At 44.1% G+C, this 28000-nt stretch overlaps 1 protein-coding gene across 1 annotated transcript; it reads right to left on the reverse strand.

The window, feature by feature from the left end:
- On the reverse strand, window positions 1–27999 carry loxl4 (lysyl oxidase-like 4; the record flags this gene model as incomplete). The annotated part of the gene is made up of 14 exons (XM_083898134.1): window positions 1–71; window positions 183–294; window positions 5697–5833; window positions 6057–6172; window positions 8369–8612; window positions 8706–8868; window positions 9171–9338; window positions 9419–9573; window positions 16669–16846; window positions 16938–17151; window positions 17569–17607; window positions 26108–26322; window positions 26409–26716; window positions 27681–27999. The coding sequence occupies 14 exons, from the start codon at window positions 27997–27999 to the stop codon at window positions 1–3; spliced, it is 2439 nt and encodes an 812-aa protein (XP_083754260.1).
- Window position 28000: the final 1 nt, after the last annotated feature.

The raw sequence follows: 28000 nt of genomic DNA on the forward strand, positions 1-28000 counted from the left end.
CTACACAAAGTTGTTGGTGATTTGCCTCTGATGCTCAAACAGGTCTTCGATCTCTGCACTGTAAGCGTCGCCTATTGGGGAGGGGAACAAAAAACATTTTATTATTAACAACAAAGCAAAGGAGAGGTAGGCAGTAATAAAATGAAGTAAAGAAGAAGCTGATCGAGGCGTCGGGTCCTCACCTGCGTGACATCCGTACATGTAGACTCGGTGGCCGTCGTATTTGCACCGGCATCTCATGACGTTGTTCATGAAGTCGGACTCGGCCATGTCCATCGAGGGGTTGACTTCCACCTGCAAAACAAACGCGATGTTTATATTCACGAGCTTGTTTCTGAATCACCACAGGTGTTTGTCACCTTAAAGGAAGGTTACACACCTATGTTTTCCGAAAGCCCTACAGAATACAGAATGCTAATGCTAATGCTAATGCTAATGCTAATGCTAATCCTAACCCTAACCCTAACCCTTACGATTACCCTGACAAACATCGACTGATGCCGGGTCCGTCTGGAACATTACCTTGGGGATAAATCCGCGCTTTCCCCCACGAGCGTATGGCTCGCAGGCTTTCGGAACATAGGGCTGTTCCCTAAAGGGGTGCTTTACTACACCGTTTTTCAGCTTTGTATTACTTGAATAGGGGTAGAATTTTGGGAAAATTGTCTTCCCCAACCCTCAGTTTCCCCTGAGTTGAGCAATATCTTCATTCTTGCACACCTGGTCCCCACCAGTGACACTTCAGTCCTGTTAGCGTAACTGTTAGCAAAGATGGCGGACACTGTTTACATTCTGGGAATGAATGGGACTGAGGTACAGGTGAATCTATAAAGTGTGGAGTTAGCATTGCAGTTTCTAGCCTTACCTTAACCCAACTCAGGGGAAACTGAGGTTGGGAAGCACAATTTTTCAAAAATACTACCCCTATTCTAGCAATACAAAGCTAAATGCTAATTGTGAAGTGCAGCCGTGTGTTTCATCAGTGGGACAAAATCATTAATCACGTCCTTGTTTTTCACTTTCATCAAACCCTGTATGTTGAGGTAACTTTATATCAGCCTTTTTTTTGGAATTTTGTACATAAATAAACATGATCACAAAAAAGTAATGTGATGGGAAAAGATTTGGCAAAAAAATAAGGCACGATGATGTGACTGAACGCTTCCACATTTCACTGCTCTGGGAAAATGTTGGATGAAGGAAGAAGGAATGATGAGGAAACCACATCATTCCTTGACTACTACAATAATACAGTACATGGTCAGCAGTGACCGTGTACTGTATCATTTCTTGCTTGGTGGTCATTATTTGAATCGTAAATTTGCTAACTGTTGATATAGGAAACACAAATTGAGATGAAATCAAGCCCTCCTTTCTCCTTTCTATACATACGGTACAGACAAAGCCTTTAATATGAAGACCGGTCGGATGCAAATAGTTTCGAGGGCCTGCTATTAAACAGCACTCATGGCTGGTTCGGTCTTTACAGTCAACCCTTTCTCATCTATAAAGGCTTGAATGACTTTTCCATACCGTATTCCTATTTTTTGCGCTTTCTCATCGGAAAGATGTTCACTTGATAGTCCACAGCTAAGTCTGACAACTCCTGTCTGAAACACATTTTACCATGTGTTATGCAGAGCCCGGCTCACATTGGCAGATTGTTTGAGGAAAGCCCATTGTTAAATATTTTATAACGCGTATGAAAACGACGAAAAACAAAGAAACTTCAGCCCACATTAAACATGGCAACTGGCTGATTCATGGAATGTGGTTATTCCACAATTTAGCCTCCAGCTCCTGCTCCTCACACTAATATAGGTAAAAAACAAGGACCGAAGCCTATTGTAGTAGTGTAGTTGTGCATATTTACAGAGGTGGAAAGTAACGAAATACATTTACTCAAGTTACTGTATTGAATTTTTTGGGGGGGTTTTAAGTACAATTTAAAATCAGGATTTAGTATTTTACTTGAGTACGTATTGACTCAAGTATTGTACTTAGTTACTTTATAAATCCTATCCGTTACTGAGTAAAAGGGGGAAAATACAGCAGAACCTGACGAATGATGATGTGATTAGCACCAGCACCACCGCCTGAACATAGAGGGTGCTACGCCAAAAGTTATGTAATGTGTCGCGTCGGGCGCGTGAGCTCCAAAATAGTTTTGGATTTCTGACCCCTTGTCATATTTCTACTACCCTCACACCCCACGCAAAGTAACTAAGGGTGAATTCCAATTCCTTGCTTAACCCTCAATCTCAAAAATGCTCCCTCTAGTGCAAGTGCTGTCTCAGAAAAATTAAGTTGAGGGGCAAGTTTAAGGGCTGTATCGCCCTCAATATTGAGATTTTCCGAGACCACCCTTGGGAGCAAGGGCTACCCAGAATGCATTGCGTGTTTTCACATAACAAAGATGGCGCCGAAAGCGGCGAAACGAGTACGCTACAAATGAAGTATTTTCTTTGTTAATAGAGATATAAAAATGATGAAAACCATTGTATTATCTTAGTTTAGGCCCATATTATGGATTACTGACGTCATTGTTGCGTAACATTTATTTTTATTTTACGATTTTTATTTTGTTTAATAGCCGGCCGGTGCGGACAAGCGACCGTTTGCTATCGTTTACTTTTCAGCTGAATATGTCCGTGGTTGTGGTATTTGTATGAGTATCATCTTATAACTAACTGACAACCTAATAACTTGACTGACAAACGGATCGTAATAAATAATCCTGACGTAAATGTGTTCTTCTTCTTCTTCTTCTTTTTTGGAGTTGACAGACTTGACGTAGCTTTCGCGTTATGCTGCCCCCTACAGTCTGAAGACATATCTGCATTTAAGGGGTGTCCCATTTCTAAGTGACAAAATAACCCTCAACACTTGGTTTTGAGGGCCAGTTAAGATTAAGGGTTAAGATTGAGGGTTAAGATAGGAATTGGAATTGGCCCTAAGTAACTTTTACTCAAAGTACATTTCAAATGAACTAATTTTTACTTCTACTTGAGTACATTTTCAGATGACTACTTTTACTTCTACTTGAGTAATATTTCATCAAAGTATTGGTACTTTTACTTGAGTTTAGTGTTTTTATATATTATTTTTATATTTTAGTTTTTTATTTTAGTACTTTTTCCACCTCTGCATATTTATGTGTCTGAAATCTGTCTTATTTTAATAGCTGCTGTGCTAATAGTCTATCATTTGAAGAGTAGCTCTGTAACTGCTGATACAACCGTTTCTCTTAATCTGGTCTGGTGATAATACTGAGACGACATTTTACTCTTAATAGCTGCTCTGTAAACTGCTACACCCTCTTTAAGTACAGGTTACAAGCGGCGACAGGGAGAACGAGCGCAAGCTACACCAAAAAAAAAAAAGACAGGAAAACATTCAAAGAAAAAAAAAAGTACATGAATGCACAAAAAAAACTGTCTCTTAATTTTAAAATCGGGCTAAATTACAGCGTTGGACCCGAGTGTATGAGGCCTTTGCAGGAGGTTGGTTCACTGCCAGAATGTGTTGCTCGGTAAGAAAGTGGCAATAAAAATAAAAACAGGGCAGGAGGAATTCCTCGGTGGCAAATTAGCCGTTCCTAATGGAAGGGAGAGAGTAGGTGCTGCTTGACTAAAGGGAGGCAATAGTTAATTTGGGTAATTGACGTTTCATTAGCAATGGGTGGTTCAAGGGAAGGGAATGTGTAAATGTGTATCAGACGAGTCAGACATCGTGTGCACTCACTTTACTAGATGAGTGAAATAACACGGCTGTAATAAAGCGGTTTGTATTTTTTTTTCCAATTCTGTAGCCTAGATATGCATTTAACTCCTCTTCTAAATTCGGTTATTGCCGTTCAAGCTAAAACCAAACCTGACCTTTTCACATTAAATACATCCGTCAAATTTATTTTTTGTCTTCCTCGTTTATCTTAAACTCTATTTCTGCCTCCGCGTTCCGTAGCGACGCACCACGTTGTAATTACAACGTGCTCGACATGCCCAAAATACACAGAGTGCGTTTACGTGTGCGTGAGTTACATCTATTATGAGTGAATTAAATAAATCCATCCATCCATCTTCAAGTGTAATTACAAAGAAAAGTGTGAACTCTCAGACGAGCGAGTTGCAACCATTACAGCCGATCCTCCACAGCACCGGGATGTAATTTGCAGCGTGCTACTGTACTGAGATCTGAGGGCTGCTGCATGCCATGGTGAGCGCGGAGCAGGAAATAGGACATAATGGGACACGGAGTCCTTGATGTGTTTTAGTCGAGCAGCCGCAGTGACTCGACTGACTGACCCAGGTCAAGGTAATGACAGACGCAGAGAAATGGCTGAGGTGATGACTGCGACGACGGGGGAAGCTCAGAATGTTTAATTTGAACATAATGGAAACCTCAAGCAGCCACAATGACATCCACCATGACAGCCTGTGAACCTCTCGCTTATGAACAATATCTGTGACCTCATATAGAAGTTAAATAAAGCGTTGGGGAACATGCTATTTCATTTTTTTTTTTTTGCTGAGAGAGACAGATGATGTTTGCTAAATATACAACTAAAGACAAATCCTGTGCCCAATTTATGTTTTCCACCATTGAGTGGCACCGCCATTACAGCATTGGTTAGTCTTTTTATTTATTATAATCACACAAGCGATATTCATGTCTTAAATTATAGTGAAATTGTTCTGACAATAACCATCAAATACAGGAAAAAAGACAGCTTTATTACGCCACATTTTCAATAAATTAATCAATTTGACAGTTGTCTTTAGCCAGTAAGCTAGCTTAGCAAAACACACTGGAAACAGGGGGCCATAGCTAACTATCCTGCCTTTTTTCAAAGCAAAATGGTGCCTCAAAAGCTAATTAATTAGCATAGTATACTTTGTTAGGAAAATATAAGTTTCACTGTCAGTTTTATCCAGTTTTATCCAAAGTCAAAAAGTCGTATTTGTCTTAAGCCAGTAAGCTAGCTAAGCAAAACAAACTGGAAACGAGGGCCGTAACTTGCTAACATGACTCTGTTCAAGGCAAAATGGTGCCTCAAAAGCATATTATCCTAGAGTATGTTTTTTATCAAGCGTTTTACTTAATGTTTGACTGATATGGATAAGTTTCTTTACCAACTGAGCTTAGACGTTTTTTTTTTTTTGTGCTATGCTAAGCTAACTCGCTTGTCACACTACTACCTTCATGTTTGCTATACAAGACGAGAGCATGACGTCCTCTCATCTCACTCTTGCTAACTTGACTTTTCCATAAAACCCAAAGTAAATGGTGTAGTGTCTAAGAATTAAGGCTTTTTTTTCTGTGTAAATAATTTTTTAAGTTTCAAGTATTTTTAGAACATTTGTCCAATGGGATCGTGGTCAATTTTCCCCGTGCTTCCTTTTCCGACAAATTCACAGCTAACAGATCAGAACGAGTGTTGTTGACGACGTACAGTCCAAACATATGGCTCTTTGTAATAAACAAGAAATGTTTTTAAAAATGATTACGATTACGATGTGGAGGGATGGTTGCAATGCAGCTTCAGTGGGACAGAGCTTCAAAAACAGTTTTCACTGACAGCATGTCTCTGACATCTAATGATGAGAGATTGGCGAGTAAGCTTTTGTTTTCTCGTGAACCACAATGACCCAAAACTGTGAAAGGGCACGTGTGGATGACACGGAATTACATCTGACCTGAAAGATGTAGTCTCCTGGTCGCACGTCGGTCACATCAACCCACTGACAGTCGATATCGTGGCGATAGGTGTCCCAGCAGCCCACAGAAATACCCTGGTCACCCATGTTGTAGCAAGAGAACCGCTTTTGGACTCCTAAAACACAATAATAATAATAATATTATCAGTCGTAACATCAAAAGCTAATTTCAGCTCTTATTGTTTCTAGGAGCGTTCTGATATGCACATATGAACATGCACATGAGCGATCTAAAACATTAAAAATTTAAATTAGCTGTCATTAAAACTGCTGGTATTAATTTACTGTCACTAATAGGAACAAGTTGTTTCACTCTGACTAATGAATGGTGAAAATTACCATCAGGGCAATACGTGTCCTCCAGACAGAAACTGGCCTTGTGTCCCTCGGCGACCCTGGTGCCGTTCAGAGTCAGCAGGTCGTAATGCGTGAACACCTCGATGCTGTGGTAGTGCCTGGAACGACAGAGGGTAAAAAATCTGGCTGATACTGTATCTGAGTGTGTGCATTTACACCACCCGAACACTGGCTCCCTATGGCTCGCCTGTAGCCCGAATGACCTCACCGCTTGAACGCGAGCATGGGTGTCGCCGCAACACCTCCCTCAGAAGCTTGTTTCAGTTTTGCGCTCGTCCTGAGTGAATGGAGGGCTTTCAAACGCACGTCCGTAGATGTGACGTGTTGTTGTAACACACTGAGGCGGACCTGAGCCGTGCATGGGCTTCCCTGTGCTTTGTATTACACCTGACCCTGACGGCAACTGCAACGGTTCAGCCGTCATTTGCAATTTGACACGTGCTGCAGTCGCAGCTAATGAGTCTGAAGAGACGACGGCTCCGCTTCGGGTCGCGCTTAACCGGCTCTCGTCACAGAGACGCAGTCTGACAAGAAAACCAACATACAGTGGAATAAACTGAGAGGTTAAGTGGAACGTGTCAAGGGTACACTTGAGGACGACATGTCGTCCATTTAAAAGTGACACACAAAATGCTGCTCGGGCCCCCGCGACACACAAAGGCGCTTATGTTTGCCGCGTGCCGTGCAGGCCTCTCGCTCTTAAATCCTGGCACGTCACGCCGGGGCATGTTTTTCTTTTTTTTCCTGGTGAGCAATTGAATGCAATTACATTAAATATAACTGAAAATTACACACAACCTGGAAAGAGCAATGACATTAATGCGTGCATAAGCAATTTATTTGGAGCCGAGAGCAGGTGTGTCGGAACATTTCACAGTTCACCTGTGTCCCGGACGCTCTCTAAACTGCAGCTCTATCAAAAGATTAACCACAAGGGCGAGTGCCACCGTCGCACATTCAGGACATATTTAACCACTTCTTCCCTGACCCTCTTTTTGGAGTCCCTGTTCGAAAATGACATGCCCAAACTAAATAGAGTAAACCTCTGCAGTTACAAGCTCTATGTGGATTATCTTGGTAACACTTGTGAGATTCCACCAGAGGTGTAAGTTTCACTGTAGATGCCACTGTGTCAGAGTAAATGTACATGGAGCACAGCATAACTGAAGGATTTTTTTCCTCTGGCCTAAAAAAATATTGCATTTTAAAGCAAATATCACCTTTAAAATATGCAGTAGGAGCTTAAAAACACATGGAGGTCAAGTAACAACGTGGACATGAACTGTGCAAAGTCTGATGCTGCTGAAATGAAACAGTGTAAAATTACAGAGGTTTTAGTAAAGAGATGTCTGGGCGTTCTCTCTTTTGGCACAGCTTGGCACCATCTGTGCCATTTGAGATTCCAAATTATTAAAAACCCATTTAATTTTATTTATATGTCACTACAGGTCTAAAAAGAACTTGTTTTGAAAAAAAAAATAAAAAAAAATATGATAACTCGCTGTAAATCGATGCTCCCTGTGCGGTGCATAATAACAACTCTGTGACTCTGTAGCGTCTTCAATTACGCAGCGCCATAGCTCTGGCTTACCTTGGTCAATAAGGGTGATTGACAGCTCGTTTTAAACCTCTAAACCAGTCAAATCTGACCCCGGTCTCCAAATCACTTCGTTAACGAATCAAAAGGACATAAATGCATATGACGCATTTGTGCGGACATTCGCCCTTCTTTAATCAGAACGATCTAATGTCGCTCTATAATGATCAATCAGACCGGGATTTGTCCCCAAAGCATGCTGGAAAGTGTAGTTCTTCATTAGAAGTGGTTTTGTTCCGGTGGAAATAACTTGTTTTGATAAACTGGTGCCAAAGGTAAGACAACATTCCTGCTTGTATTTCTTGAAAGTCAGTTGTTGTTTTGCTCTTATTTTGGGGCTGGATCCGTGAATCTTGGTCGTAGAGTGATAAAAATGGTACCGCTGGAATTCTCCGCTGTCTAGTCGACACGTGTTTTTTTTGTTTACATAATCACGCTGACGCTCCGGTGTCGCTTTTCAATGTGTGCGCTGTGGCGTTTTTTTTCCACTCCTGCTGTTTGATCCATCTGTGTTTTAACTGTGTTTCGCAAACATAAGAATGGTTTATATGAGCTTTAGAGTTTCTGACGTTTCTGTGGGTATGCAGCATGTCTGTGTTTGTGTTTAAGTTAGATATGGTTTTTGTTGCTGCGTCTGACGGTACCGGGGGCAACCGTGAAGAAGAGGTTAAACAGCCCTTCACGTCCTAATATATACCTGTGACACTGGTGCCATGTCCAGCTGTCTCTCCCAGCCTTTGGTCTGAAGTCAGAGCGTCCCAGGTTCATGATGCGAGAAGAGAAGCGTAGCAGGCGTCGGTGGCCATAGGGCCAGTTCATCCTGGCGGCGGACGAGGACAGGCAGTTCTCCTCGTTGGCGCAGGTCAGCAGGTGGAGGGGTCGGTCCTCGAGGTAGGCTGTCTCCTGGACCAGCTGGGCATCCAGGACGAGGTCAGGCGCCGCTGAGGGAAGTCGGATGTCAGAGGTTAGGGTTATGACTCAACAACAGCCAGAGGAGACGTTTGCGAGCTGCAAGACGATCAAGCTCGACTTACTCTCTGAACAGCTGACCCCAGCAGACTTAGTTCCGCCCCCACGAGGACAGTGCACGTGGTTGTTGCGACGGCACTGCTGAATCGAAAGCTCTGTGCCCACACAGTGTGTTCCGCTGAGGATAACCTCGGCCGCATTCGGGTCACCAGTCCAGTACCAGGTCTCCTGGGGGTCATACGTTACAGAAAAGTGACTAGTACCATCAAGTCCAACAAAGTAGATATAAGGGCTGTGACAATGGATTGGCCTCCATTTTTTACACATCGATTTGACTGTTCCTCCATCAATAACTCAGGCACTGCTCATTAGAGTTTGACAAATCTTGGCGGATTGATGCTTCTGTCCACGAAAGTCAGATATTTTAAACATTACCGGAATAAGTTTTAAGTGGGAGTGCCCCATTGTTTTCTTCTTCTTCAGGACATCCTTAACCCATTAAAGTGACATACTCGCTGATCTTGTTTTACCTCATGAGCGCTGACAGCGAAGCCCAGGCCGAGCTGTCTGCACACCACCATGGCCTCATTGATGCCCCAGTTCTCACTGCAGACGGAGCCCCAGCGCTTGCGACCGCCAGCCTCCAACAAAACCTCCACACGGCCTTCTGAGGGGAGTCTACCACCAGCAAGCCTCACCTAGAAGACATCGAATCTGGGTTTGAATGGCCGACTTCGCACTTACAAAAGGTGGCGCGAGTGGTAAGCAGTGTTCTCACCGTGTTCTCCATGCCGGTCTTGGGGATGTTACAGCGCACCGAGGCATCCTGGCTATGTTTGAATGTCCACGGTTGGACCTCTTGGAAGTAGCAGTCCAGGATGGAACGTTCTGACCCCATACACTGGACGCTGTTGATATGGATCGGTCCTGTGCCTGCAGAAGGGGTCGATGAAGATGTTAGATGGTAACACCTTATCACACAAAGAACACCAGTGAGACTCTGTATTCCCTTGACTTGAGTGAGATTTCTTTGTTCAACTCGTCAGAAAGTTCCTATCTGTCATGACGACAAGCAGCAGCTCCACCAACCATCTACTTTGGCATCTGTCACACTTCACTGCCACCATTGTGTTGCTTTTGGCACAACAACAACAACACTGTGTATGCAGTTCACCACCCTGGTTGAACACATCAGGCTTTTACTGGTACTTGTTTGTCCTTTAAAACCCAAATAATCCCCAAACAACATGAAAGATGGTGTTCTGAAGCCTGCTGCCACTATGATGTGACAAAACGGAACAAACCATGGCTTCAGTGTTTTCTTTAAACAAAAGGCACCAAATTGCAAAGTGGGAAATTGGATAGTATTGAAATAAACATCCTAAAAACCACAAAAACCAGGGAGTGGGGGAGGCGAGAAAACCCAACAAAGCAGGGTGAAGAGGACGATGACTGAGAGGGTGAAGACCAAACTGCAGCCGAACCCAATCTGTCTCTCTGTTGGTTTTGGTAGATTGAAGGGTTCTACTCCCCAAACCGGTCACCATGTGTGGGTTCGTACGTATGAAAATGACACATGCAAACCACTTCTGTCTCTATCTGCATGCTAAAGGCCACAAAGTACATCCACGCTCCCAGTGTTTGACTTATCAAGACGAACACGGGGGGCCCCCGGCTTGCAGGATTCTCGAAAATGAACGGTGACACGTTGTATTTAAGCCTTAGTTTTGGGACATCCACGATAAAAAAAAAAGCCTGAAAAAAAAAAATTCCAAGAAAAGTGGCCACACACACACTTTACATGCACACAAACACACACACACCCACACAGCAGCATTTTAGTCCCTGATGTATGTATAGACCACTATATGTCTGTGTACTTCCCAAGCAAAATTACACGGTAAAATAACAATCTTGGTCAAGTAAGGAAATAGAAACAGTGACCCTGTAATTTAACACACTGATGGTGATGATAAAAGTAATGACGATGGGAGTCAGAACATTGGCAGATGGAGTCCAAACACAGCTTCAATTATTCTCTGATTCAAAACTTCAAAAATCAATTTAAAAAAAATTCATTATGAAATCGGCATAAAACGTCTAATAACGATCGCAGACGCTGTAGCGCAATGATGAGTGTGTGTGATCCAAAATGTGGCATCTTAAATTTAGCCTTTTACAAGATGCAGTTAGAGCTTAATTACCATATAATTTGAATTGGCAGATGCCACTGATCATTTGGACGGATTAGAAAAATTCAATCCCGGATATGGAAACAGGGCTAACATCGGTCACATTCTTGTTGAGAATAGGACGAATAGTTGGGTTCGTGGTTACAAGGGAAACCCTGTTCTTTTCCCATCCCTGAAATTACACACATTAATATAGCGTGTGTGTGTGTGTGTGTGTGTGTGTGTGCACAGTGTTGTTATTTCCAACGGGCTGTCTTCCTTTTTTAAACCCTAACACAAACGTACTGTCGTCAGATGGGTCTCTGTTTCTCAGCCAATTACTAAATCATGTAAGGCTGTAAATAGTCGCGTCTGCCTGTGGGTTTTTGTTGGGTTTTTTTGGGGTTTTTTTAGGTGGAAGAAGAAGAAGCTAACCAGCATCACAATGTTTTCTTTTTCTAACAGGATTTTCAAAACCCACGAACAAGAGAGTTAAAGGCTGACACATGCAGTCAGTCAGTGTAAAGCCCAATTTATACTCCTGCGTAAAGTGCTCTGCGTAGCTACGCAGAGTCCTCTGCGTCGACGCAGAACCTGTCGAAGAGCCTCTGCGTCGTCTCCGGGTGCACGGAATATTTTTTAAGTGTCCGTCACTCCGTCAAGGGACTACGGAGACGGCAAGAGCTGCGATTGGTCCTCAGGACAGGCCGAGCTAAGCTGCTCTGTGCCGGCTCTCAGTGCGCTCCGGGCGTCCTGACAGAGGCGGAGCTGATCCCCGCCGATAACGCCGCTGCCGAACTATAAATACGTCATATCTTAACACACACAGCACATGTTTAGACTCTAAATGGCCAATTTCTCGCCTCAAATTATCTTAAAACTGCGTTCCGTGACACAGAAAAGTGAGAAACGGCCACTTTTTCAACAACAACAGTCTTTCTCTCTCTTTCTTTCTCGGACGCCATTGCTCACTGTAGCCAGAAGCACAACAACCTTGCGCAGCGACCCCTACTGATCGGGCGGGAAATTGCAGCGAGTGTCCGTCACCACGACGCAGAAGTATAAATGCTCGAGGCGTCTCCGTGGTGACGCAGACGGATAACGCATACGCAGTCGGAGAAGTATAATGTGGCCTTAACATGCAACCAATCAGATTAGTGAGACCACATCGGGAGCCAAGAATCTCTGTCACACCGGATTATCTCCAGCCAGTCGACCACAACCTTTATCACCTTTGTTCATCATAAATAATCCTGTGGGGTCGTTTTGTTACACTCTTAGAAATAAGGGTTCCAAAAGTGTCCTTCTACAAGGGCTGAGGTTCTACCTGGAACCATTTGATTCTGAAAAAACCCTTTCCCGAAGAAAGGGTTTTTCAAGGGTTCTTGGTCACACTAATGGTTCCAGTAAGAACCATTTTGATCCAGAGAGCCCTTTAAAACCCCTTTCCTGAATAAAGCGTTTTAAAAGGGTTCTTGGTGGAACCCTCCAAAAGGGTTCCAGGTGGAACCTTTATAAAAAGGGTTCTGCTATGAGGACAAGTCGAAAAACCTTATATGGTTCTACTTCGCACTTTTCTACTTGGAACCATTTGTTTTTCAACTGTTCTTGGTAAAACTAATGGTTCCAGTAAGAACCATTTTGATCCAGAGCACCCTTTACAACCCCTTTCCTGAATAAAGTGTTTTAAAAGGGTTCTCCTATGAGGACAAGCCGAAGAACCTTATATGGTTCTACTTAGCACTTTTATTTCGTGTACACTCATAGAAATAAGGGTTCCAAAATTGTTCTTCTACAAGGGCTGAGGTCTTAATTGGAACCATTTGTTTTTCAAGGGTTCTTTGTAACACTAATGGTTCCAGTAAAAACCATTTTGATCTAGAGAACCCTTTAAAACCCCTTTCCTGAATAAAGGGTTTTAAAAGGGTTATTGGTGGAACCCTCCAAAAGGGTTCCGGGTGGATCCTTTATAAAAAAGGTTCTACCTAGAGCCAAAAAGGGTTCTCCTATGAGGACAAGCCGAAGAACCTTATATGGTTCTACTTAGCACTTTTATTTCTAAGTGTACACTCTGAGATATAAGGGTTCCAAAAGTGTTCTTCTACAAGGGCTGAGGTTCTACTTGGAACCATTTGTGTTTCAAGGGTTCTTGGTAACACTAATGGTTTCAGTAAGAACCATTTTGATCCAGAGAACCCTTTAAAACCCCTTCCTGAAAAGGGTTCTCCTATGAGGACAAGCCGAAGAACCTTATATGGTTCTACTTAGCACTTTTATTTCTAAGAGTGTACAGCTTAGACAAACAGTCTAGAGTTTTTCTGTCAGAATCAAGTGTAACACAACGTGATTATGACCCATAACCCCCCACACACCAAAAAATAGAATTTACTGCGAAACATTTGTACAAAACTACATGTTTAAACAATTCAGCCTTTCAGGGACGGTTTTCTCTGTGAGTCTTTCATCAAAGAGTCTAATTTAGGTTTTTTTTTTCCGACAGCAACATATAGGCCTGCGTTTATGTGGCCTTTGAGCACATTGAGAAAATTATACGTCCCAGTAAAATGTCCAACAGACTTGTGTTAGAGACAAGAAGCTGAGTGAGGATAGGATGGGGGCGGGGGCTTTGAAGTGCAATCATCCCGCGATGGCGTACGGGTGTCTGAGAGGGAGAGAAAGTAAGAGTAAGAGAAGTATATTTGTCTAAAAAGTACAACAAAACATGACAAAGTGCTAGGTTCTCAGTGCACCTGCTATTTTGGTTCATATGTGTGCAAACGGGCTGAAATGGAGAGGGATTTTGATCATTAGAGGATGTGGTAATTCATCCATGAGTACAATGGTGACACAGTATAGTTTTTAAAGTTTTTGTTTTTCGTAAAGCATGTCAACGTTAACCCATTAACCCTTTATGGGGTACTCAATCAAGGTCCATGAAGGCACCATATGAGGTTCCATGTCTGTGTTTCGTGTATATTCTTATATAAAGTGAAAGAAACATTATTTTTAGAACATTGTAGAACATTTATAAAGAGTGTTTCCCATTCCTGGTCCCTGGTGACCCCTGTCCTGCATGTTTTAGATGTGATTTCATCAAATTACCATGTATTAGTTACCATAGATCTCTGCTGATTGGTGAAATCCATGCGTTTCTAAGATCTTGGGCTAACACAAATAATAGTTCGTTTGCCCATTCTAGGGTTAAACCAATGACTGAAACAAGCAGTAACTTACATCATTCTCTATCATTCAGCTGTGTTGTCCTTGTATCTGTCAGCTTTATATCAACATCTGCTGACATTTTGCCTTGCGAGTGAATTGAGAGGAAAGTAAAAAACCCAAGTCAAATTGTACGTTTTGTGTACACACACTTAAACGCGGTTGGGTAAAGTTGTTTATGAAATAAAAAGCTGGACTGGAAGTAGCAACTGAAGCACTGAAGATGAAGTAAATGAGCGGCTACACATGAAATTTTACATTTAACGTCGTTTAAAATGCAATCTGAGGTTTGGAGGATGTTTAATTATGACCGCAAAGTTGCATTTTAAGCAATAATTCCCTCAAAATTGATGTAATTCCAAATTGTGTGTGTGAAGGAACTCGTATAGGATAGGAAACCGGCATTTCCAGGGGTGAGACAGTCAGGAACCCGTGGAAGGTAAATGTGTCATTTGTCAAACCAAAACCTAAACTGCAGAGCCACATCTGAACGTTATATAATTGTGAGACTTATTTTATTATACACATATGGTGCAGTCACACACACATAATCATGTGAGGCACAAATAGAAATAGAAATTTGAACGCTTTTGGGGCGACGACTGGATCCACGATGAACCTGAACCCTGAACTCTCTGAAGGTCACAGGTCCAGTCGCTACTGATTCAGTGACTTTAGGAGAATCTACACCAGAGGTCACTAACAGGCGGACCGCGGTCCGAGTCCGGACCCAGACGCCGTCCTGTACGGACCTGGACCTACAGTGAATAAATTATTTAAGTATTTCAAATGTTGACGAGGTGCTTCTATTTTGACCGGCGCAGCTTCTCTAGACTTTACGGTACTGGTTGAGCGAATCCGGAAATCCACTGACCAATTGCATTCGACTCGAGCCATCTAAAAGCCAATCAAATCTGTGCATCCCGCTAAATGGCGAGTGACAGACAGGGAGACGAGTGAGCGATACAGCGAGAGAAGACGGAGAGAAAAGAGAGTTTGCGGCGAGAGAAGACAGAGAAAAGAGAGTTTACAGCGAGAGAAGACACAGAGAGAAAAGAGAGTTTACAGCAAGAGAAGACAGAGAGAAAAGAGAGTTTACAGTGAGAGAAGACAGAGAGTAAAGAGAGTTTACAGCGAGAGAAGACAGAGAAAAGAGAGTTTACAGCGAGAGAAGACAGAGAGAAAAGAGAGTTTACAGCAAGAGAAGACAGAGAGAAAAGAGAGTTTACAGCAAGAGAAAAGAGAGTTTACAGCAAGAGAAAAGAGAGTTTACAGCAAGAGAAGACAGAGAGAAAAGAGAGTTTACAGCGAGACAAGACGGAGAGAAAAGAGAGTTTACAGCGAGAGAAGACAGAGAGAAAAGAGAGTTTACAGCGAGACAAGACGGAGAGAAAAGAGAGTTTACAGCGAGAGAAGACAGAGAGAAAAGAGAGTTTACAGCGAGAGAAGACAGAGAGAAAAGAGAGTTTACAGCAAGAGAAGAACAACATTTTTGACCAAACACAACCCCATCAAATGGGGTTGTGTTTAGGTCACAGAAAATAAGCACTCTCAGAGCTTCTTTTCCTTTAAGAGAGAAGAAAATAATACATATGTTCAGTGTTACATCTGTATAATTGTATAAAAGTGACAATAAATATTGTCCAAATGTTTTTGAATTGTTCTTTCTGTATTTGATCTGACAGTTCAGGCTACTTCAGTATATATCCCACTACTAAATAATAACGCAAGTTAGACATTATGATGTTCCGGACCTTTGCTTGAGGACATTTTCTCAAAGTGGACCTATTCGAATTTTAGTTGATTATCCCTGATCCCCTACATCGTCATCTGAACTCTAACCCAGTGACTAAAGGTGCCGATTGACACCAGATGACAAATAGTTTGAAGCCAGGTGCCGAAAATATCTGATACACCAGCATCTGTGCAGCAAAATCCGCAGACTGTCCGCCCCGTTTTTCCATCTCAATCAGCATGATTACAAACTACGATCTACTAGCCTGAAGCTTGGGGGAAGCCATCCCAACATCTCTTGAAGGGTGGGACTCCTGCAGTGCAGTTGGACACTGACGAATCTGTGTGTCACCAAAGCTGGAAGAACTTTTCAAATTTAAAAGGAAAAAAAAAAAAAAAAAGACCAAAGCACTCAGCGGGTGAATGAAAAAGCTCGCTCGATGCCAACAGGATTATGTCTGTGGCTTTAGTTACCAAATACCAAACCACCATGGCTTATAGTGTTACACTTAGTGTGCGAGTTTGTACGTGTGTGTGTGTGTGTGTGTGTGTGTGTGTGTGTGTGTGTGTGTGTGTGTGTGTGTGTGTGTGTGTGTGTGTGTGTGTGTGTGTGTGTGTGTGTGTGTGTGTGTGTGTGTTGTGCAGCTGGTAGTTCTGGCGAAACACTCGCATAATCACAGTGGCAGATACTGTAATCAACAGCTTCGCAAGTTAACATACGTAGTCAGAGAAAGAGAGAGAGATAAACACGAGCGTACATACATTATCTGATCGGTCAGAGCAGACAGGTGTGGCGTCTGCGCGAGACAAAAACTTCCTGGAAAAAAAAATGTCTCGCTGCTTCTAGAAAACCATGACGCACACAAAAAAACACGTTCAAGAAAACAACTCGATAAACTCTCACCTTGACCCATGAAAGCTCCTTGCAAGGCCTCCTTGGCCGAGCCAAAGCCCAGTTCTCTGCACACCACGCTGGATGCGGTTCTGTCCCACATGTGGTCCACGATGGTGCCCCATTTCCCGTCTCGCAGGACCTCCACGCGACCCTCGCCCAGCCTGGGGCCGGCCTTCAGACGCACGGGCTGTACAGGGACGACACAGGGATTATAGTTTGCTGCAGATATCTAAACACGCACCGTATTGGTGTTGTGTGTTTGAGTGGATGAATCCTACCACAGCTGGATAAGGGGCCTGGGGTCTTCCTGAGGAGATGCGAGCGAACTGGGGTCCCGCTACGCACTTGACGACCGCGTGTCTTCCGTTCTTGCACGGCGTGGGACTGCGGGGGATGGACAGCTGAGCATGACACTCCGACAGGGCGTTCTCGGTGCCCAGGCAGTGGACTTTCTCCACCCAGAATCCCTTCTTCTTTGCCATGATGCTCAACCTAAAAAGAAGAAGAAGAAGGAAAAAACAAGTGTTTTTCAGGTGCTTTCTCACCTACAGCTTTTGGTGCGCACCAAACGTGTTTGGTCCCTTGGTTCGGTCCCTTTGCATCGGTTTGAATGTAATCTCGGTACTTTGGTGCGCACCGAGACTACCCCTTCAGGCAGGTCTTGGGGCTTTATCTGCCCTACTTTGGTCGGGTTCCTCCGGTGTGAAAGCAACCAAACCAAATGGGACGAAACATTCTAGTTTAATGCATTATGGGTATGAGATGTGATACGGGATTCTGTACCATTTTATAGGCACGCATCTAAATCCATATATATATATATATTTAAGGTCTTTAAATGAAGTGTGACAGCTGACAGTATTTCAGAGTTACACAATCGTCAAACACGCTTTAGAGATGTTTCATTACCTTGTTGAGGGATCGGCGACCTTGGTGTCCCAGATTTTCCTGCAGGAACAAAAGACGGACGTTAGTTCTGTCACAGTTTTATTGCACGTATTTGAAAAAAAGTATCGCCTCCCCCCCCCCCCCAAAAAAAAAGATATGCTTTGTTTTAGACAATGTGAACAACACATTTACCGACGACTGAGAGCTCAGATCCCCACTTGATCTCAAAAATCCAAATTTAACGTCTGCCCGGAATAAGCCGAGCATGTGGCTTTATGATGACGCGTGTAAATTTAGGTGCATTGATGTTCATGACTGGTAAAAAAAAAAAGAAGAAGAAGAAGAATGCTCTATTCTTGTGTTCTCTCGGTGGATTTTGGTCTCTCTTTATTGCCTCGTAGGGTTCAGCACATTGCACATACGGTATTTCCATCTGGAATGCAGACTGTTGGCTATTTACTGTGTTTATGTATAGAATAAGTGGTCAACGTATCATATGTTCCTGAACTATACGGCGACAGCACTTCCTGTGTCCACCTACACAAGCAATGAGCAAACAGGAATGTGCTCGGTCCAAATGACCCACACATGCCTCTGTCAAAGATTTAAAGCTCACATAGAGTGGTCCTGTTGCACATATATGTGAGTTATTGAGGTCTACTTACATACATTAACTTGTTTTTATGGTAAAAAACATCCTAGTTGCTGTAAACGAGCCGATAGAAATCTCTCTTTTCTGACGGTGTTTCCCAGCCGCGAGATTTGAGACTCAACTCTCTCACCCAGAAGACAGAGTCTTGTGATTGGCCAGTACCCGGAAGTACCCAAGCTCTCAGAAGCGCAGCTCCCCCCTCTGGAACGGTGGATGCACTGCTACTCATTATCAAAACATTGTTTTAGCAATGTTTAAAAATAGCTTCTTCACGACTCCCCGCCGCAGTCCCTTTTTATGAGTTTGACCCAGAGTCAGAAGACACTGTTGCTCGTGAAACACCTCCACAACGGACGTTCTTCTTCTTCTGCGGTTCAATGTACGCAAACCGGATGTGCCCGGACTAGTGCCCGGAGCAGGAGGATCTGCTGTTCAGGAGAACCGCTGTTTACGTAACCGGACCGGGTTTTTTCAGAGATCTCGCTGAGAACCGAGATTAAAATAAAACACAGCGTTCTCAGCAGTGACTGAAATGTTTGTTTTGAACCTTCAGGGCTTCTTAAACAAGGTAATGACGCAGATACACACAAAAAAAAAAGCATTAATTGGAACTTCCGGTCTAGGTCCGCTTTAAATCTGCATTATTATCTGAATCTGCAGAAAGCAGGATAAAGTGGTAGGAAATGGTAGGATGTCTCGGGTCGTGGCTGCAACTCTCCAGAACATTTCATGGAAATCACTTTTGTAGTTTTTGGCCTAATCGTGCCAGACACTGAACACTGAAAACACGACCGGCCGACTTTGATTACAGGAACTGTTGCGTTGGCTATTGCGAAACTTCCGCGTGTAACATCTATAAAAGGATTAGAAAAACACACACACACACACAAAAACCAACCCGCGAGATATATTTTTTGAACTATGTTGTTAACCTTCAAAGCACTTCATAACATCCAACATCAGCGATGGACAACATTTCTGGGAAAACAGGGTTTGACCAAACACCAGTATCCAAACAAAACCTCTGGCACGAGGCCGCGGCTCTGAGAGAAACAGACGTTTATGCACCAATAAGTAGTCACATGAAGAAGAAGAAGAAGAAGAAAACCCTCTGTTCTCTTGGCAGAAAATCGGCTGCAAAGTGCACGTACCATCACACCACATCCACATCAGCTCCGTCACACAACACAGAGCTTTGATATCGCAGGTGTGCGGCTTCCTAAATTGGCTTCGGTGAAGAAATTCTCATTAAAAACACACACACACACACACTCTCCATGTATGAAAGGAGAGGCAGGGTCAATATTTGTATTTCTCTGGCATGAACTCTCGTCATGTTTCCCGTCAAAATAAAGGCAGAGAACGTTTAAAAACAAACTAATCCTCACTCTTGGAATCAAGAGAAGCATTGTTAGTGATGTGTGTGTGTGTGTTGTGTGAAGTCATAGACTTTCCAAAATCAGGTAAGAAGAAAAACCTCTCTTTTTTTTGTAAATCAAGGAGTCTGAAAGTTTATTCAGCTGAGATTACGAAACATCTGTAAATGAAATCTCAACGCTTTAAATAACAATTCTTCAAAGCCGTTGTCAAACATTCCCCCCGAGATGAGGCGGAAAAAACAATTTCATCAGCGTAAAAATTACATTTCTGCTTCTCTAAAAACAGCCAAACGTCGCTGCTGTAATTTGACTGCATTCCAAACTGCTCGGCGTCTTGATTTACACTCACACACAAAAAACAACTTCAATGTTTCTAACATGTGGTTCTGCAGTAACATGTCATCGGGGGTCAGCCGGTGCAGCCACACTCACACACACACACACACACACACACACACACACACACACACACACACACATACACACACTCACACATTTTCCCATCAGGCAAACATGTCTGTGACTTGTTTGTGACCTCACCACAGACCAATCAGCAAACCATTTTCCCCTCATCACAAACCAAACGCAGGACGACTACTGCATGAGCCGCGGAGTGCGGAATGAAAAGTTTTTCTTTTCCGACTCAACGCTTGTTTCTGTTTAACGCTAAACTCCTTTAAAAGGACAATAAAATGCATGCAGTGTGGGGCGGCCCGGGGCGTTCCAGGGCGCCGCCCCACCAGTCTCACATGGAGATTAAGAAGCCACTTTATCCTCCATGAAGGTTTGCGGGGGCCAATCTCAGCTGATATAGGGCGATAGGCGGGGGTCACACTCTGGACGGTGTCCAATTTACCTAATCCCCATATTGCATGTTTTTGGACTGTGGGAGGAAACTGGAGAACGCGGAGAAAATCCTCTCCACAGAGCCGTTTCTTGCTATATGCGTACTATGCAGCTGCATAGGGCCCCACAGCCACCAGGGGGCCCCGAAACTGCAAGTTCTGGAGGCCATAAAATCCTCCTAATATGTCACAGAGACTCAGGAATAATGTTCATATAACAAACTGAACTCACCAACAACAACAGTACAGACAAAATATTTGCGTTAAACAAAAATATTTTGCAGACTGCAAATCACGTTTATGTTTTGAAATCATGTTTTGGCATGTGGCGCCACCTACCGCCGTCTACCAATCATTGCAGTCAGTAGAGTCTCAGCTGCGACCGCGGGTTGCCAGTTACGTCAGAAAACTAAACCTAAAAGACCTTGGTATTTTGAATTTCAATTTAGTAACCGTTTTTGTTCTTACATATGGCACCTTTAATCCAGGAGCTACTTAGCTTGTTAAATGTTTATTGGACAGTGTAAACTGTAGAACTGCAATCTGGTCATTAAAATTATTACAAATTTTGTTTTTTTTCCTTTGGCGGCCCTCAGTCCAACGTTGGGTTCTTAAATTGGCCCTCAGGTATCAAAACTTTGAGAACCCCTGTTCTACACAATTTCCCACATCCACAGCATATTTTAAGATGCTGTGAAATATTTTGTTTACTTTGAAAAAGAATCTCACCAGACAACAGAAGAAGAAAAAAAAAAAAGAAGAAAAATCACTGTGATTCAACTTGGTTTTTTTAAGCTAGCTGCTTCCACGGTCTGCTCCAAACCACACAAGTCGCCACTGGCATGCATGTAGAAATTAAAAGATGGGATTATAAATTAGAGAGAGGCAATGAACGGTCATTGAGGAGGATCACACAGACAATCAGACAGGAAAACCACACTCGGCACAAAATGTCACCCAAAAAGGCCTAGAAATGATACCCTGGTCATAAGGAGAATTTCAGCGGAAACATAATTAAACGTAAAAAAAAAAAAAAAGGTTAAGTCGCCCAAATCACTACGGTGACAAGAGGAAGACGGACAGCTGCTGACACAGCGGGGGCCTGCGCTGCAAACTGCTGCTGTAATTGGACATATTTCACCGTCACAAGCCAAAATGAGATCTCCACCGACTGCCGCTGCTCTCTCACCATCGTCCTCGTCCTCTTCTCATTCTCTCTCTCTCTCTCTCTCTCTCTCTCGCATACACAGCTATAATTGGGGGTGTGTGTGTTTTTTTTCACCCTCAGCAGAAACCCAGAAAAGAGCCTCGGTCCAGACCGACCTGTAATTACAGCATCTTCAGAGTCTCATCATCTCAAGAGACGCGGGGAGCTGAGAGACATGGCATGATCTGGGATTTCTAAGAACGGAGTGGAGAGGAACGACGAGGGCACTGCCACTGGCTGAATGTGGTCAAACGGTGCATCGCGCGCGGTCCTGTTCGCTGTTTTGGCAAAAAACGTGCGGTAAACGCGAAGAACATGAAGAACGTCTTCGCATTCTTTCGCGCCGAAAAACATCTTCACTTCACATTTTTTGTAATTATAACGGGAGGAGCAATTTCAAGTCAAGAGGAGAAATTCCCTTCGACTTTCCCATAAATCAGGTTTCTGGGAAAACAGAGCGGTTATGTTTGTTTATGTCAGTCGGGCTACGGGCTAGCATGCGTGGCGCGCGCACCTTAAACCTTAGTCTGAAGTTTTGAAAACATGTACAGATGTGCACCTGTTTCCAGACTCCAGATTTGGAAACAAACACGAAAACACGAAAACATGACGGTTCACAGAACAGGCAAGGCAGGCAACTGCTTGGGGCCCCGAACCGAAAGGGGGCCCCCCCAACACTCGGAGCCTGAGGGCTGTTTTTACTGAAGCGTGCAGTGACCAGCGATGTGCAATGACATCTCAGTAAGGAAACCTCCCTAAAGGGGCCCCACCTCACGTTAACCTGTGTGAAGTTATCGTTCTGCAAGTTGGAAACGAAGCTGAAGGAAAATGAAGAGTTAGTTATCGATCAGGTCGTGAGAAGAGGAAGAAAAAAAGGATGAAGAAAAAAGAAAGAAAGACAGTTGTAAGTGGCGCTGCTGACGCAGATAATGATATAATGATAACATTAACAGTAAATGACTGCTGTTACTGTTACTTTTTCTAACTAACAGACACAGCAGCTAACATTAGCGTCAGAACGCTAGCTGACGCTAATGCTAACGAGTTGAAGCAGTGCTTAAAAGGTGGTCATGAGGAATTGCCTGCTGTGGGTTTAGTGCCCCCAAGAAATCTATTTAACTTCTATACTTTATATTTTGTTTATACGTTTATAATGTTAGTTATTTGCAGTATTTTATTGTTCTATATATTTATATTCTCACATACATATCACATATTTATTTTCAAAATTACAAGGTTTTTCCATGTCGTTATTATTATTATTATTATTTATAACCTAATGGTGATGAACACTGGTCGGAAAGGGCCCCCTGGGAATTTTTACCTAGGGCCCCAACTGACTCCAGAACCGCCTCTGGAGTCGCAACCCCTCGTTTTTTCCCTGCATGCATCACTCCGAGCGCCACGAGCCGCCGCAGCGTCCCTGTCCTCTATCATATCTTCCCTCTTGGTGAGCTGCCAAATCCACCCATCTCACTCCTCACCCGACGCTTTACTGTATCTCCTCTCCTGTGTGCGCTGACTGATAAATTCACACAGCAGGCGCGAACAACGTCAACACCTGCAATGCAGCGAAGCCTGAGCTCTAATAAATGATCCTTTACAGGCAGAGGTGTGTACAGTCAGGACAGCTTTCCCCTTTTGAAGGACCTTTTATTGAAGATATGACACCCGGCGATGTCCTCCTCCTCCTCCAAGAATAGGCTCCCAGTTCTGGCTTTACTGCGTTCCCAATAACACGAGAGTTAAACCATGATGGCTTAATTCAAGGGCAAACGCGGAAATACTTTTCTGTAAAGTTAATAAAAAAAAAAAAAAGTTTGGGAAAGGCCCATAAATCAACTGTTGCGGCGTTTCAGTAGCACGAGGAATCTAGCACCTAGAGCGCACAGCAGATGTTGCGGTCGTCTGTCGTCCGCTGAGTCAGATGTTTAACGCAAGCCGTACCAAGGAGGGGAATAACTAAACTGTGAATCACCTAGAGCAGGCAACGCTCTCCAGGAGCGACAAGCAAATGGTTCCCCCCCCCACACACACACTTTCCACTGAGGACAGCGAACGGTCAGAGACTGCTCGTTCTTATAATAGCACTGGGAGTAATTCTGTGCTAATGTGTGGTCCTTCTGTGGTCTGAGAGTAGAGCCTTCCCAAAAAAAACCACTGTCCATGTTTAGTTTTTTTACCCCTTTATTTAGGAAACGAGTGGAGAGGAAACCGTAGATGGGATACAAGGAAACATGTGTGTAATAATTCTGACCTACGGGAAAGAATTCAGGCGATTTCTCACGTCCTGGCTCCTACGTTCACCATCGCGAGGTCTTGTGACCAAAGGCAGGAGTCTGGAATAGCCACACGATTGGTGTAGCGCAGGGGTCTCAAACTGGCGGCCCGGGGCCACATGGGGCCCCCAATCGATTACATGCGGCCCCCCCACTTAATATCAAGTTATAATGAAAACATGGCCCACGACCTCAGCGTCTTTTAAACACAGTGTGTAGCTGAGGTGATAGAATATAAAATATGTTTGCTAGCAATGTTTTTTATAACAGTAATAATAAAAAATCTGGTCATATTTATCCCATTATTAAATGTGTCATTTACAACATTCAATTACATATATTAATATGCTTGTTAGGGCCCGAGCCACGAATGGCAGTGGCCGAAATGGCACGAATGGTACGAATTTTAAATACAGTTGTCCACACTATTATTAATGTAATTTAAAATAAATGTCTGGGTTTTTTCCCCCCCACTTTTTGTTCTATAGGCCGGCCCCTTCTTGACCACAATAGATGCGCATTGGCCCCCAGGTCATTTGAGTTTGAGACCCCTGGTGTAGCGGTTAGCAAAGACAGAATGAAGGGCCTTTTCTGCATGTTGTGGAGTTTGCATGTTCTCCCCTGTGTGTGCATGGGTTTTCTCCGGGTTCTCCGGTTTCCGTCCACGGTCCAAAAACATGCAGATTCAGGGATTAAAGTAAATTCTACATTGACGGTAGGCGTCAATTTGCCCCCGGTGACCCTCATTGTGGAGGTTGAAGCGGTATAAAATGGATCTATGATGGGTCAAATATGTACCTAACGGAGGCCAAAGATGATAGATAGATAAATAAAAGATGCAATATTGCTCACACTGATTGCCTGGATTCTATAGCACACAGACACAGTGGCCGCACACGATTAGAATAAATATGATGGGACGCGTTTGACTCGGTGCCTCTCGTCAACACACTACAATTCCCTCTTTGCGACAGATCCTCATACCGCTCTGCACTTGCCGACTGTCACGCGCACAGTATGGATGGGACAGTTAAAGTACAATCAGCGCTCTGATATTGCACCACGGGCAATGGAATCTAAAAGTTAAAGTGGGGCTGTTTGTCTGAGAGCTGCAGGGCCGCGGAGATAGAGATAGAGATCAGGAAAGACACGGGGGGGGAGTGAGGGGTGAGAGGGAGGCAATGACGGTGAGAGGAAGTGATTTTGTTTAGAGCGAAAGTGTAGAAGAAGGGCAGTAGGAGAAGGCACGGGGATCGCTTTATCATCATCCAGAGACGGACGGAGATAAGGCAAAGGAAAGAGCTTTAATTCAAAGTGGCTGTAAGAGACTGGACTCACGTGCGGAGGCGTCAACTGGAACAACTTCTCATTCACAGTTAATGTGGCACGGGCCAATTGTTTCCACGCTGCGTCGTGGGTTTGTCGTGTTGCTTTCTGAGCTCTCACGACGAGAGACCGTTCTTACTGTTACTGGTGATGTTTGTCGGGCCAGAATGCCCCCAATGCATATGGCGGACATTGTGTGTTGTAATTTAGCAACATTAGCATCTGTTGCTTCAAATTCCATCATGACAGACACGGCTTTGTTGAATTCCAGTAGCTTCCTCAAGCTTTAAGCGTCAGACCCGTCAACATCGAGCGTAAAAAAGACACCTTTTCTAAGATACAGTTCTAGTACAACTGCTGCAACGTCTATATCCGACACAAACACACAAACTAGTGACTTGTAAAGCAGTTCTTTTTGGTGTTCCCAATCAAGAGAATCAGTTCATCAACAGCATTTGTTCACCGCACCGCTCAGTACTTCCTGAAGTGCATTGAACGGGTTGCGATTGGGCTCCTGATCGCCGATTTTCGGTGGTTTACATTTTAGACATTTCCTTTGCTAAATGTTGGAGATTAACGCATGTTTGGGGATTTGTACGTCTTTTTAACTGATCTATCTTTATTTTGTTTGACTCTGACTCTGACAGTCTGTTGACCTGACATTTTAGTATCGGCTCAGCTCTCTTTGAACCTTGCCAGAGCAGATGCCAAGGTACTATCACAAATGGAAAAGCAAAAACAACCAGTAGAGTCAACTCAAGCCGAGTCATGCTCAGACTGTATAATGGAAAAGCACCAGTACAGCAGGTGCTGGTTCAGCAGGTTTCCCATCGTGAAAACAGTCAACCGCCAAATGCCAAATTCACACTCACTTGTATGTTTTAACGTTGTGCTGAACGGCCTCCGGGAAGCCGAGCATCCCGCACACGACGCGGCTGCTGTTCAGACTCCAGCCCATGTCACAGACCTGCCTCCATCTCCCAGCGTGCTTCACTTCCACCACGCCCTCTGTGACCAGGGTTTTCTTCTTGGTCGCCATGAGGATCGGACGGAGTCGGACCTCCTCGATTTGCACCTTGCTGTTACCCTTGGGTGGGAAACAACGGAGCACAGCTACGATTACATGTCTGTCCGAGGATAATGCAGTCGTGTGTCATTAGCGAACCGCTTTACCTGGTAGAGATGGTGGTGTCTTTGGAACCTGGGGACCTCATTTGTATGTCCATTCCCGTAATGTCCATATCCCGGATGCCTGCGAGTGCCTACTTGGCCCTGCCACTGCGGTGCTGGGCTGCCGTTGGGCCTGTTGGCGGTGGTGAGGCTGGGTCTGCTCGCCGTCTGGTCCAGCCTGCGCTGCGACGTGCACACCACTCCCAAGTCTTCAGAGTGTTTACAGTCGTTCACCCCCCAACCGTTGTGCTTGCAGTCCTTCAAAGACTTCTCTGAGCCTTCACAGCGTACGTTATCCATCCAGATTGGGCCTAAGACGGAATAAACCATTCATTAATTCCCTTGATTGTAAACTGAAGACAGGTCTTGACAATGCATTCGGGTTCCACTTGACTTTTACTGGCATGCTAATTAAGGGTGGCACCGCAGTGTTCAGCAGTTGATAAGCCATAAGCAGGGTGATGTAGTAGCTCCTACTCCTACAATCCATTCTACCTTCTCTTTAATTTGGATTTAAAAGCAGCAGTAAAGAATGTCCATAAACCACGACGACTCTGGCAGAGGGAATGCTGTCATTATTGTGAAACAAATGGGCTTTTTCGGCTCCATAATTTTGCTCTGCCGGGCAACCTTAACAAGACGTAGCCTTCAATCTCACAGGTTATCTTTGTCACTTTATGATTTTAGTTATTTTGGATGTCTTATTTGGTGGTCTTTTTCGTGAAACCGTGCACGTTGTGGGTTGTGGGCGCAAGCTAACAGTAGCATGGAAGTGTGGGAGGTGATAGAGTTAGGAGGTCTGAGTCATAGGGAATCTCTTCAAACCAAAATAATTTCATAATAAAACCTACACCTGCTTAAGTATCTTATGTTTTCGCTCTCAAGTTTGTGTCACTTTCAAAAACCCAAAAACCCTTTGAGAAAATCAGCGATTTTAACATCCATACATGGCACACGGGAGCTGATTTATCCACTGCGGCATCCAAAAGTAACTTCAAATGCAGTGTTTTGTGACTTTAATGTTAAACTTTAAATGACAAAAACCATTTACCATATAAGGCGGCAGCAGAACAGGAGCTCCTGTATCAACGCAAGCTTAAAACCCTGATTGGGTTAGGGTTGGGGTTGGGGTTGGGGTTGGGGTTGGGGTTGGGGTTAGGGTTAGGGTTTCAATGGACTTTGGTGTGAGAGGTTTAGAAAGCTTGAGTTCCCAGTCTGACAAGGTTGTCTCGTGGAGAGGAAGCGACAAACTTGAGATGTAATAAGCTCTCTCACCTTCTCCTTCTCCATACTTAGCGCTGTGCGCCCACGTGACGCCGGCCTGGAAGCCCAGCTCTCGACACACCACGTTGGCCAGTTTGATGTTGACCTCGTCGTCGCACACCGTCCCCCAGGTGTTGTTGTGGAGCACCTCCACGCGGCCCTCGTTCAACTCGCGCAGGAAGTTGCCCGCCAGGCGCACTTTGGCGGCCGGCTCGCGGGCCGACCGGCGCTGGGAGGACGAACTCCGGCGGGGTTCGGCGCGAGCGTGGCAGCAGAGGAGGAGGGCGAGGAGGGCGAGGAGGGGGAAGCTGGAACTGAGGATGCGGGTCATG

The sequence above is a fragment of the Microchirus variegatus genome, assembly GCF_963457635.1.
Source record: "Microchirus variegatus genome assembly, chromosome: 11".
NCBI classification, from domain to species: domain Eukaryota; kingdom Metazoa; phylum Chordata; class Actinopteri; order Pleuronectiformes; family Soleidae; genus Microchirus; species Microchirus variegatus.